Here is a 13,236-nt window from a genome sequence, read left to right as displayed (position 1 = left end):
TAAAAGAGCACCCCAAGATATATCTCAATATAAGATCCAAACCTGCTATCCTACTCTTATCATTATTGCTCAAGAGAGCTAATAATCTATAATCCATGATTATATACAATGATAGATGCCTCTACGTTAGCTTCTCTTCTAATAATTTCAGGGTTAGGGTAGACCTATGGCCCACCAAATATATATTAGGTTGACAGATCCAATTACAACTGATTTCACAAGTTACCACTTTGATCTGTTGGTTGAAAAAGGAGAATCACTGCTCAATCAGCATCTCATTTTCTATCAGATGATACAAAGATTTAAATCATCAGACCTAATTCTTACCAAGTCTGATCTGGAATGGAACAAGAACTGTAGAATTTTTGTGCCAATTGCTCCATTTGGGGGAAGTTCAAATGCTGTGAATGCCAAAGTAGACAAAATCATCTGCGAAAGAAAAAAATCACATCAATTAAAATGAAAGGAATCGTCCCTCAAATACCTCTTTCGCCCTCATCAATAAAGTAGAAATATTAATCTTTAGAATTCCGTGGTACTAAAAAAGAAATGATACAGTCTATCCAGAATTTCAAACCTAAAAACAGTAACTATTGTCCAAATCAATGGCTTTTCCTTTCTAGGTTTTCCAGGTCAATATTGTCAAATTGCATAGCACTGAGAGTAGGCCCGAGTCCAAAAATCATGCTTTCTGTTCAACAGGAAATTTATGCCATAATACTTATTACATGAATTGGAATGGTTGTGTTAAAAGATGAGACCATTCCCACTCTCAATCTTAAGAAGCATAATGTGAAGGAGATTAATGTATTGACCAAGACAGTTGCAGGTGCACAATATGACTTTTTTCCTTTTGCAGAACATCTTCAGATGGTTAAAAAATTTAATGCCTCTCAATCTACTTGATAAATTTCTATCTGAAATCTGAAAATACATTCTTATTAAATTCATTCCAGACACAAATTATGCATTGGAAAAACAAAATCTAGTGTTCAAATATATGTGAATGATATATAGACAATTCAAATTAAAAAATCTAGTTAATTAGGGGGAAGTTAAGGAGAGTGAAAAATTCAATACATCCCAGAATTACACTGCTGATGCTAATGTAAGATTCTTGATGACAACATTGTTTGAAAAATTATCATTTCTTTGGTGTGTCTTCTTTTTATCAAATGTAAACTACTTCTGATTCTTTGTGCAACAAGTGCCAGCTTCTTGTGCATCAGGAGACATGATAAAGAAGTAAAAAAATGGAAATTCTTTCTTGCAGACAACAATGCAAGCTAGAATTCAATATAAAAAAGACCAAATCCATTCAGTAATGGAGTTTTTTCAGAGGACCAATAAATGGGGCTTCTCTTTTAACTATAATCCCCAAATATGTTTCTTGTAATCCCTACAAGGGATTCGTTGACCTCAGGATATCAAAAGTCATACAATAAAATCTTTAGTCAAACAAATGTCATAAAAGGTTATTACCGGCTACTTGAGAAATGACCATTGGAGGTAATCCCACTAAATTCAAGATGAAAATATTTTTTTTGTGGAAAATGATCTTCCAATAATTTGGAAAGCTGCACAAAACATTTTATAATATAGCCCACATGAAATACTCATTTTACAAGCAACTATATACATGAATCTGAATAACAAAGATAAAAATAGTGATGGCAACCCTTTACTAGCACATTTTGACGTTCCACATTACCATTTTGACTAGATGGCCTTAGGTTTGATTAAATATGAGTTTAATCTACTAATTGTTTATACTGGTATGTTGACATAAGTTATTTGGTAGCTAGAACTCCATACTAACATTATGTTGAGATACAATGTTATAGCTTGTAATATGCTTTTTTTTTATTTTAGATAGATTGGGCAATTTACATCAAAAAGGGATTAAGCCCCAACCATGACTTCACATAAACCAAGACCAACAAATGAACATGGAAGACTGACAGGACAGACCAGCAACAAATTAATTGTCCCTGTCCAAGTGTTTGTGTAAATTAACATAATAGAATTGTTGTGTTGTAAACATACATGCCCCAATGCAAATGGGGATCCCCACGTTTTTGCTTCTTAGGTTAGTGTTTTGCTTAGTTTTGTTTTAGATTGGCAATAGTTGTAGTCCTTTAGCCTTTGGGGAGGATAGTAATGTCTTGTCAGTTTGGGAGAGAAAAGTTGATCTATCCTTAGAATAAGTTAGGGTGTGAACCTTGTCCTTGGAGTTGGGTAGATTGAGTCAAGAAATTCACTAAGTCTAAGGTCAAGAACGAGTAGGTCGAGCCAAGAATTCTAGGTCTAGGATAGGAACTAAATGTGTAATCCACCATCTAGAGTGGGAAATTTCATTGTTTAAGATTAGAAATGTGCAATAGTTCCAAGGAGTGAAATGGAAATTGTCCAAATTCAAGACCAAGGGTGTGATCAAGTCAGGAATTCAAGTTTTGAATCCGGAATCCATGAATAATCGTTAGGACTGAGAATTGAGGTCGAAAGTGCAAAAGTTGTCAATGTTGTCAAAGTGCAAAAAAAGTTGTAAAATGTTGTCAAAGTTGTCAAACATGCAAAATAAAGAATGTTGAAAAATGTCCTCAAGACAAGTTGTCAAGAAAATTGAGATTTTGGAAATACTAAGTGTGGAAAAATGAAAAAATTCCAAGAAATGCGATACCAAGACAAGGAAAATTCCTTGTCAAGGTCGAATTTTCCGACCTTGACCGGAGAAAATAGAGAAATTTTGTGATAATCCTTGGACAAAATGCATAGTTCAAATGCAATCCATGTTGAAATATGGAATTCCAAGATTCAAATGATAAAATTCTTGTTTCAGTAAGGAACTCTAAAATTGAGGTTCAAATTCCATGATTGAAATGTGGAAATTCACAAAATTTGTTTGAAATCCTAAGGTGAAGTGTGGAATTCCAAATTTAAAAAATGCAATCCTAAGTTCAAACAAGGAATTCCAAAATCAAAATGCTAAATGCAAGGTTTAAACATGGATTCATATTTAAATTCATTTTTTTCCTTAGCAATCCATGATTGGAAAATTCATCACAATTTTCACTTATCCAAGCACAACCTTATTTAGCGCTCATAATTCCTTGCACAAGTCAGTTTAGCACTTGGAAATCCTTGACCATCTTGCTCTAGCACCTTAGTGTCTTGGACAACTCCTCATTTGCATCCCTATTTGTCCATGATCATCTCTCAAAACCACCCATGCTAGTCCTTGATCACCCTTCTTTTGCGCCATCCTTGTCCTTAACCTCATCTCAAATGTGCCCTTCACTTGTCCCTCTAAAAAACAAAAATCATTCTTCCAAGTCCTTGTTCATCATCGATTTGCACCCAGCTTTCTCCATGAATACACACCTCAAAATTTCACCCTATTGTTCTTTCACACTCCAAAATTCTGACCTAAAGTCTAAGTACAAGTCTAATTTCTATCCTAAGGTGAAAGGAGGCTTCTAAAATCCAACCTATTGTTCTTTCACCTAAAATTTTTGCACAAAAGTTCTTATCAAAGGCAGAAATCCGCATGAGAGCAGACCTGTTGTGACGTCTTCACACATCGCCCCATTGCCAATGGGGACCTGTTGTGACCGTTTCACACATCGCCCCATTAAAATGGGGACCCCCTCTCTTTGCTCGTTTTTGCTCGCCTTTCGCTTTGCTTTTTTAGGGTTTTGGTAGTTCGTCAGTTGTCTGGATTTAGGGTCAAGCCTTAGGGTTCCTTTTTGATCATTTTCAGGCCAGAGTCCAGTCAGTCTTGAGAGCTTTTTTGAGCTTCCTTTCGTAGGATGCAATTTTGAATGAAATGAATTCGCCAGAATGGTCTATTTTCAATTGAAATTTTGAGTGCAGGGTCTTAATTTGTCTAGGTGTTGATGGTGAAAATGTGAATTTTATCCAATTGAGCAATTTTGACCAAATTTTGAGTTTTTTGATTTTTGATCCTGGGCATGGGGAATGATTTGTTTTTGCCTTGTGAAGTAGTTAAACTTGTAAAATCATGATATTTTGGCCTGTAGGAGCAAAATCGCTCCTGTCCCTCAGTGAAGGACCGGAGCTCGTTTTTAAAAATCTCACTATCCCTGCAGGGTCAAGATGAATTTCGAATTGGAAGTAATAAAGAAAGGCGTGATCTTTCCGTTGAATATAAATTGAAGAATTTCACGAACACGGAAATGCCTCAGGGAGCAAAATCGCTCCTGTCCCTCAGTGAAGGACCGGAGCTCAAAATCAAATATTATTTTGTCCTTGCAGGATTTCAATGACTTGACGATTTGAAGAGGTCCAAGGAGATGCATTTTATCAAATGAATATAACTTGAAGTGCCGTCGTGAAGAAAAATGAACCAAAATGCAAAAATCGCTCCTGTCCCTCAGTCAGGGACCAGGGCGAAGTCTATTGTAGCTCCCGTCCCTCTCCCAGGGACCAGAGCGAAATCCTTCATAGAGCATGTTCTGGGCAAAGATCAAGCAAGTTTTACGTTCAAAGACAAGAAAGGGGGTGAATTGAACCTGTTGAAGACAAATTGAAGATTACCAAACGTCAACAAGAGACCCAAATGCCCAAGTTCGCTCCTGTCCCTCAGGCAGGGACCAGAGCGATTTTTGTTTTAGACAAATTTCTTGCTAAGTTACAATCGATTCCAAGGCATGGATGAGTGAAAAGGTACATTACGAGACCATTGAAGATGATTTTAGAGGTTAGCAATGTGACATGGAGCCTACAAGAGCAGGATCGCTCCTGTCCCTCTCCAAGGGACCAGGGCGATATAATGATTATATTGTCGTTCCTCCAAATTCAAGACACTCCAAGACGAAGAACAAGGTGGCAAGGACGTCTTAGGGTATCTCAATCAAGCACAAAGTTACAAAGGTCGTCAACATTGAGAGAATTGCATCAAGACACCTAGTTCGCTCCTGTCCCTCAGGGAGGGACCAGAGCGAAATCCTTGTGAGGCTCTAAATTTTGAAAATTTATCACACATCAAGCGACCAAGGAGGATTAAGGGACTTTATTTTGCACAATGAAAGTGATTGCAAGTTGGTCAAAACAAGGACAAGCTCAAAACGTTGAAATTCGCTCCTGTCCCTCTCCAAGGGACCAGAGCGATATTGAATATATTGGCCAATTCATGCAAAAATCAGGTTAAGTCAATGTTTTGCAAGGTCATACAAGGTCTAAGGTGTCTTTTGAAGATGATGTACAAGGGTTTTGAACGTCAAAAGGTTATTAATTGAGCAAAAGAGATTATATCGCTCCTGTCCTTTGGACAAGGACCAAAGCGATTTTCATTAAAACACTCATGTTCCGTCAAAACCAAGACAAGGCAAGGATAGGCGAGGTAAAGAACACCATTTGGAAAGCAATGAACGAAGAACAAAGATCAAAAGTTTGCCCATTTGAGCCAAGACATAAGGATCGCTCCTGTCCCTCTCCAAGGGACTAGGGCGATATTTGCTAAGTTACTAGTTATCCTTTGAAGATCACGTTAAAGCAAAGTTGCAAAGGGTTTGAGACGTCTTTTGAAAGGTGATGAACGTGGAGTTAAAATCAAGAACGAAGTATTTTAAGCTAGAAGACAAGGATCGCTCCTGTCCCTCTCTAAGGGACAAGGGCGATGATCCTTCAAACGTCTAAATGCCTTGTAAAAGTCAAGTAAAAACAAGCATGGAATGAAGAAACAAGGTTATTATTCGCCTCATGATGGAAATTTGAGATCAAAGATGCAAGATCAAGGAGAAACAATGGAGATCGCTCCTGTCCCTCTCCAAGGGACCAGGGCGATATCACATCTAAAGGGCACTCATTCGCACAAACATGTTAATCAAGTTCGAAAACCCAACAAAAATGACAAATTCAACGTGGAGATGAAGACTTTGAACGTCAAAAATGCAAGGATCATGACCAAGGTGATAGATCGCTCCTGTCCCTCAGTCAGGGACCAGGGCGATGAGGTACGTATCTTTCATTTTCAAAATTTGGCGCTCAAGCAAATATTTTTTAAATTTATTTAAATGCTAAAATCGATAGTTTTGAAAATTCAATTAAATGGCATTTAAATATTGCGCTTGGTATTAATTAATTATTTTGCCTTGTAAAAAATCGAAATTTATTAATTTAAATAACAAAGGCATTTAATAATTAATTATTAATTAATTAAAAAAATTAAATGTAGCGCTTGGGTTATTAAAAGTCGGCCTTCTTATTTATTTAAAAATTGTTTTTTAATTGCCTTATTAATTACCAAGTCGGCCTAAGGTGGTATATGAGATGAGCGCTATAAAGGGAGGGTGAAAATCTTCATTTTCACATTATCATTTTCATCTCTTACATGCGATTTGAGGAAGACAAAGGAGAAATGCTATTTGGAGTATACAAAGCAAAGTGGTGCGAATTCATATCCAAGGTGATGCGAAGTATCATCCAAGGAATGCGAACTTGAAGTTTACATTTGAGCGAATTTGGAGATCACATCAAGGACATATCAAAGGTGGCGAAGTTGATATTTTGAAGGAGAGATCACGTTGAAGACCATCATACGTCAATTTTGCCTAGGCGAATCCATTTGTTTTGCATTCTAGAGTTAGCTCTCTAGTGAGGTATGGCGATATGGGTTTATTGTTTTAAATTTTGAATTTTGATCGTCATTGCTTCAAGTTTTGAATTTTGAAATTTTGAATTTCAATAGCTCAATCGTTATTTAGGAAATGATAACTCTAAGACTTATCATGATGTTTCCTAAAATCTATTCTCTAATCTATGTTATTCATTGCAAAATCATGTTTCTAATTTTGAAATGTTGTGTAGGCATCAAATGGAGATCTTCTCAAGGAAAATCAAGCCAGATCAAGGACGATCAAGCAAGGACAAGGACGACCTTCTTCGATCCAGCATCATCAAGATAAGGGCGACCTTCTCCAATTCAGTATTCCAAGCGAGGTACATCAATCATCTTGCACATCAAGGACGAAAGAAGTTAGAACAAGGATTCGTTGAAGAAGCAGATGGTACCAGATGAATTAATTAAAGCTAGCTTCTCAACAACATCAAGTTGAATATCTACCAAGTTCCAAGTGTCAAATGAGGTGGCATCCTAGTCATCGCTCATCCAATCAGTGTGGCCCACCTCAGCATTTCCAGATTCAATGAACCTAACTCATGGAAGGTGGCACAAACTCCGATGTACCTACCCTGGCTATCCATTGGTCGATTTTTCCAGAGAGGACATGTGTCCAAGCAATACAATTTTATCATTGGTCGAGCATTAAATGTTATGTAATGGTTGTAACAAACCCTAATTAGGGTTTTCATTGTTGAATCTTGGCCATTGATCTTGAATTGATCTAAGCCTTCGAATTGTATTGAGGATGCTATTTATACCCTCATTCTCATTTCATTTGTAATAGATGTAATAGTTAGATATCAGAGAGTCTGTTGTATTAGAGAGATTAGAGTTAGAAGCAATTTTATTTTTGTAGTAAGATTGAGTTTGAAGAAAGGAATTCAAGCAATTGTTGTACATGATGACTTGGAAATCAATGAAATATTGAAGTTATGGTGTTTTGTTGCAACTTTCTTAGTTATCTTCATGGTTGTTCAATTTACTTGAATCATGCTCAATCAAAGTAGTGTGTTAATTTGAAGGACATAGTGTGAGACTTGATTTTTGGTAGGATTCGCTTTCCATACCACTAGCTTCTTGCTGATTGTAGGAACGCCTTGCGTGGTCGACTGGATATATTTGAATCACTTAACCTTCAATCATTATTGTATCTTGGATATGTACCTTCGTGGTAGTGCCTTTGATCTTTGATGTGTTGAAAATCATTTCGTTACCTTAGAAGATCGCATCAATTTCAATTAAGTTGTTATCTTATGGTAAAATTGAAGTTGGTTGAATCTTGCCAAGTCTTGTTCACACTAAGTCATTCTTAGGGTTAGACTAGATTAGACTTCTTGCAAAACCCTATCCTTTTGTTATTTTTTGAAAAGCTTCTTAGTTTAGTAAAATTTCAGGCTTTCGGAGCGTAAGACCCCTTGAGGATACAGCAAATCACATCATACCACTGGTGCTTGTCCACACGTAGAGACCCTACTAACCAGAACATTGAAGTCACCCTAACTGATCCTTCATGCGAATCTTCAGCAGTTAGAGATTTTATTCAAGAGAGGATAAGATGCCTTTGGGTATTTTATTCTGTGTATGATTGTGTACAAAATACACGTCAACAGGACCCCCTACTTTTTAGGCCTTTCCGGTCTTTTGGATTTGTTTTTTGGGTCTTTTCACAGCAGTCTCGTCAGTCTCTCTGCTTTGAAGGTGTTTGGCGGGGTTGAATTGATCAAGTCTGCTTTTTGTTTGAGCGAATTTGGTTAAGTCTAGGGCTCGTTTTGTCAATTTTTGGGTTCCTGCCTTTAGTCTTAGATTTTAGGGGTTTTTGTTAGGGCTTTGGAAAAACTGAATGCAGAACTGGAATCAGGACCCTTCAAGGAACCTCCTAGTAAAATTTGAGCAAAATCGGAGAACCTTTCTATTTTTAGAAAGTTCCTATTTTTTAGGGATTTCACTGCCTCCCGAAATATCTTCATTTTGCTGAAAATCAAACTTACTATTTTTAGTAAATTTCTATTTATAGTAAGCCATCATGCGTCCTGTTTTGGGCTCTAACTCTGACATTTTGAAAAGTTTCTATTTTTGGAAAGTTCATTTGTGACAGGTCCTCGCAGGCAGACGATGAAGACTGAGTGTTCCTAAAGAAACTGTATAAATCTGGAAGGTCAAAAAGTAGACATAATCGATCAAAAATGGCTAAGCGTTGGCATCCATTCCTGAAATGGAAAGCTGAAAAAAAAAAATCATCTAAGTCTGAGAAATTTCTTAAATTCTCCTAAACTAGCATTTCATTCCGGAAATGATCAAATTGGCCAAGTGTGGGAAGGAACCAGTGAAATTCCTTGGCTAAGTGAAATCCACGCCCAAGTCCAGGTATGGGCGCTAAAGTGAAGACTCCGGGGAAAATCCAAGATTGGTCAAATTCCTTGACCAAGTGAGAATAGCGCCCATGTGAAGTTCAAGGCGCCAAATTCAAGAGATGAAGGAAATTCCCCAAGTCAATGAATTCCTCCTTCATTAAGGATTAGCACCCAAGCCAAGATTAAAGCGCTCAAAGAGGGGGGTCTTAGAGAAATCAAAACGTGGATGAATTCCACCAAGCATGGAGAATGGCCCCTAGGGAGGAAGTAGGGTGCTAGAAAAGGTTGCTCATGGAAATTTCAAAATTCCATCACCAAGTCAATCTAGCGTCTAGAAGTTAGGTGGGGAGCCAAAATGGAGAGTCTTTGGAATTCATGAAAATTACAAAAATCTAGCACCAAGTGAAAATGGCGCCCAAGGATGAGATAGGGCGCTAGGATGAAGTGCTCATGGAGAGACTAGAAAACATGTGAATTCCTTGCCTAAGTGTAAATAGCACCTAAGACATGAGTAGGGCGCCAAATAGAGGGAAGCATGGATAGCAAGGAAAGTGTGGGATTCCTCCTCGACATGCAAATGCGCCCATGAGTGTGCTAGGGTGCCAAATCAAGCCAACCATGGAAAAATTCAAATTTGATGAATTCCTCCTCCAAGTCAAAATTCCATTCATGCTAGAGGAAGGATTCCAAAGTCAAGTGGCTAAGGATGAAATGATGAAATTCCATGACACAATGAAATCCATGCCCAAGTCTAGGATGGAGGTTTTCCAAGGCAAAGGAGAAAATGAGGGTCAGGAAAGGAAAGGAAAAGCAAGAAATACCCTAGGGAAAAAAATTTAAATTTCCATTTTTAGACACCAAATCTCGTCGGAATTCAAAAAATTTTGCAGATTTGGAATAGTAAGAGAATTCTCTCTTCTGGCCTAGGTCCTAAATTTTAGGGAAGTTCCTAAAAAATAGGGGATGGTGGAAAATTGTTGAAAATCTCCTTCAGAGCAAGGATAGTTGAAAAAACTTCAAGAAAATGCTTCCAAAGTCAAAGACTCTCTCTCCTGAAGTTTTCTCTCTCCAAGGGTTTCTCACCAAGTGGCGGCCAGGTCAGCACATATTGAATTAATGGCAGATTCCTTTTGCATGTGGTCATCACATCCAGGGGATGAGGGTGCATTTATGGTTTCATGGTGGCACATTCATTGCTGGAATGTTTGACCAAGGGGCGGCTAAGTCAATGCATGGCAGGGTGGTGGAGCATCTTTTGCATGTTGTCATTGCATGCGAAAAAGGTGGACACTTGTGACAACATGGCAATTTTGCATGTAGAACATTCAGTGCATGTGGGCAAATTTGGTAAAAATGGTGCATTTAATGCACAAATGGATGCTATTCTGGGTACTTTTGAATTAATTGTATAAGGGCATGATGGGTTATTAATTGTTGATTTCCACCTTGTTGCATCATGTGTGGGGAATCTTTTAGGGAAAACCCTAATTAGGGTTATGCATATAATCATGGCCTAAGGCCTATATAAAGGGCTGACCCCCCTCATTTGTAAAGCGGGAGGGAGCTTTGTATGAAATTGTTGCGATAAGTTTTGAGATAATAACAGTGAAACATTGTTCTCTAATGGTGTCCACTTTAGTTATTTTTCATGACTTGCATGGTTTCACCTTCCTCACTTAGAGTAGTAGTATAGTGCTTTGATTTCAATGGAAAATGTAATGGTATTCAATGAATTTCCATGGTTCATACTTTTTGCATCTTGTTGATTGTAAGTTGCAGTGTAAAGTTAGTCTGAGCCCCTAAATGTGTGCTAAGTTCAATTGTGGATAGTCGTTTGGATTGCGCCATTTTGGGTATTCAAATGCACTTTCTCGATTTGAAAATCCTCTAACATCCCCATAAGATTGCACCGGTTCTTGTGGAGTTGTAGTTGATCTTGGCGAAGCAGAGCTTGGTTTATTTGGAATTTGTCCACCAGAGCACTATCCATTGATATCACTACCCTTAGGAGTAGATTTAGATCCTTCTAAACCCTTTCCTCTTTACTTTCAATTCATTTCGGTTCATTCAAAGCAGAAGCATCACCAAATTGCTATATCTGATGATGAAGTTCCAGCCAAAGCAAAGAAGTGAAAGAATGATCCAAACGTAAGGCCCCTTGGATTACCAGCATAACACATTGGCCAACTGAGTCAAGTCCGTGCATAAAGGAACCTTGGAAGTTAGCCATTTGATCTTTTTTGCAATCTTAGCATATGGCCTAACCTTGATCAAGAGAGAGTAAGGTGACCGTTGGTAACTTTATTCTATGTTAGACATCGTCATAAAAAACATGTCAACAAGACCCAGGTCAAATTTCTAATTTGGAATCCAATGGCTTGAGGTGTAGAATTCAAAGAGCGCACCACTCTATCATATAGCATTCAGACAAGGCAAATCCTCGTTCACAAAGGAGTTGACTTAAAGGAAAAACATAAAAAATCTCCTAAAACGTGTGATGAAGTTGTCCTTAAACAAGGAAGCTGACTTGATAAGGAAGGAGAATTTGGTTTCAAGACAAAAAGGTCAACTTGTATGAGGAGAAAAAAAATAATCTCAAAACAATGTAAAATCCTCCCAGCCGAGTTCTCTTATCAAGGATGAAATTGTCTTTTGATTGTATATATAAAAGAGGGATCAAAGTTTCAAACAATCATATCCATATCAATTCACAAGTAATTCCAAGCAAATTCCGAAGAGCAAAAGATGCGAATTCCAGCAGGGTAGAAGGGCGAACAAGAACAGAAAGGCACAAGTCCAAGTGCAGGAAATCAGACCTCAAGGTGAATACTGAAAGACAAAGAGAAAAGGTTGACATTGAAAACAAGAACGGAAATGATTCTTGAAGGGAAGACCAATTACTTACCTACAGATCCGGGTGAATCTCTTCACCAGTCCAAGCAAATTTCATATCAGACCTGAGGGAAGTGAATCATATCCAGAAGAAGAATTAATGTAAGCTTGGAGGAGATATATTCGCATCAATTCAAAACCAATTCAAGGAGCAGATCCAAATAGCAGAGATAGGGGTGCGAATTACAACTGCACGAAACTGATTTGAGTGAAAATCAACGCAATTTCCAGATTTGAAACAAGATTCCAAAGGGGTGTCAACTTGAAAGTGCATTTCTAGATTTAAGAAGGGGACTTTGTAAAGAAAATTAGGATTTGAAATTTCATTTCCCTATCACAATTTCTTGCATTTCACTAATATAGGGTTTAATTCATAATCATGATCCGAAGTGTTTTATTTGTCATTTCAGGTTTGATGCATGGAATGAGTAAAGAAATGAAGGACATGTCTAGAACAAGAAGACCAAGGATCCAAGGGATGCTTGCAAGAAATGAAGTGCAAGGAAGAGGATTTCTTTACAATGAAGAGCTCTATAGCAACATGAAGGAGTTGAAGACCAAGGCATTAATGCTATGATGCCATTGGAATGAGATGAAAGGATCAACAACTTCAAGAGGAAAGATAAAGGAGAGTGAAGGAAGAGATATCACAACAATCCGAAGAAGCTCAAAGTTCAAGTCCAAGATATTCAAGAAGACAAAGCGAGGGTTATCAAAGAAAGAGAATTCCAAGTCATTGAGGAAACAAGAAGAAAATCACAAAACAGGAACACCTCAAGAACGTGAGAGAAGACAAGGAGGACTTTACAACATGGAAGATTCTACAATGACCTTGGATTTCCTTTGGAAATCCAAGATCAAAGGAAGGACATTGCAACATGGAGCGTTTTCTCAACATGACAACATGAAGAAGGACAATATAGAGGAAGAACTAAACAATGCATGACAGGATCCACATTTCACAAGGCAAGATAAGGTCCACATATTCATGATGAGAACTAGCTCAAGACATGAAGATGACTTCACAATGATGGTGAACAAATGAAGGAAAGACAAGTTCAAGACACGACAAGGATGAGAAAATCAAAGTCAAGGATAGCAAACACAAGGAAGATTCCAAAACATGAAGATGAAGTGTGAAAGAAAGGACAAGATAGTTACAAAAGAGTTAATCAAACTTAACGATAATTTCAAAAGAGTTGATCAAAGTTAGAAATTTTGAGTATCAAGATATTTTTCTCGAGATGAAAGGACTTCTTTGTGATGAGGGGGTAACTTTACAAGATAAGCATGCTAAGGTGGTGATTAGTCATCCAACCAATCAAGTGGTGCCACTTCAACATGTCCAAG

The 13,236-nt window shown here is 37.6% G+C and overlaps 1 protein-coding gene across 1 annotated transcript in view; it reads right to left on the bottom strand.

Moving 5' to 3' along the window:
* LOC131050118 (K(+) efflux antiporter 3, chloroplastic) overlaps nucleotides 1-13,236 on the bottom strand; it is a 244,011-nt gene that overhangs the window by 118,626 nt on the left and 112,149 nt on the right. Inside the window, 1 exon segment of the mRNA XM_057984273.2 lies at nucleotides 328-429. Coding sequence (XP_057840256.2) covers nucleotides 328-429 — 102 coding nt within the window.

Source organism: Cryptomeria japonica, chromosome 6 (genome assembly GCF_030272615.1).
Source record: "Cryptomeria japonica chromosome 6, Sugi_1.0, whole genome shotgun sequence".
Taxonomy (NCBI): domain Eukaryota; kingdom Viridiplantae; phylum Streptophyta; class Pinopsida; order Cupressales; family Cupressaceae; genus Cryptomeria; species Cryptomeria japonica.
This window is presented reverse-complemented; position numbering and strand designations above follow the sequence as displayed.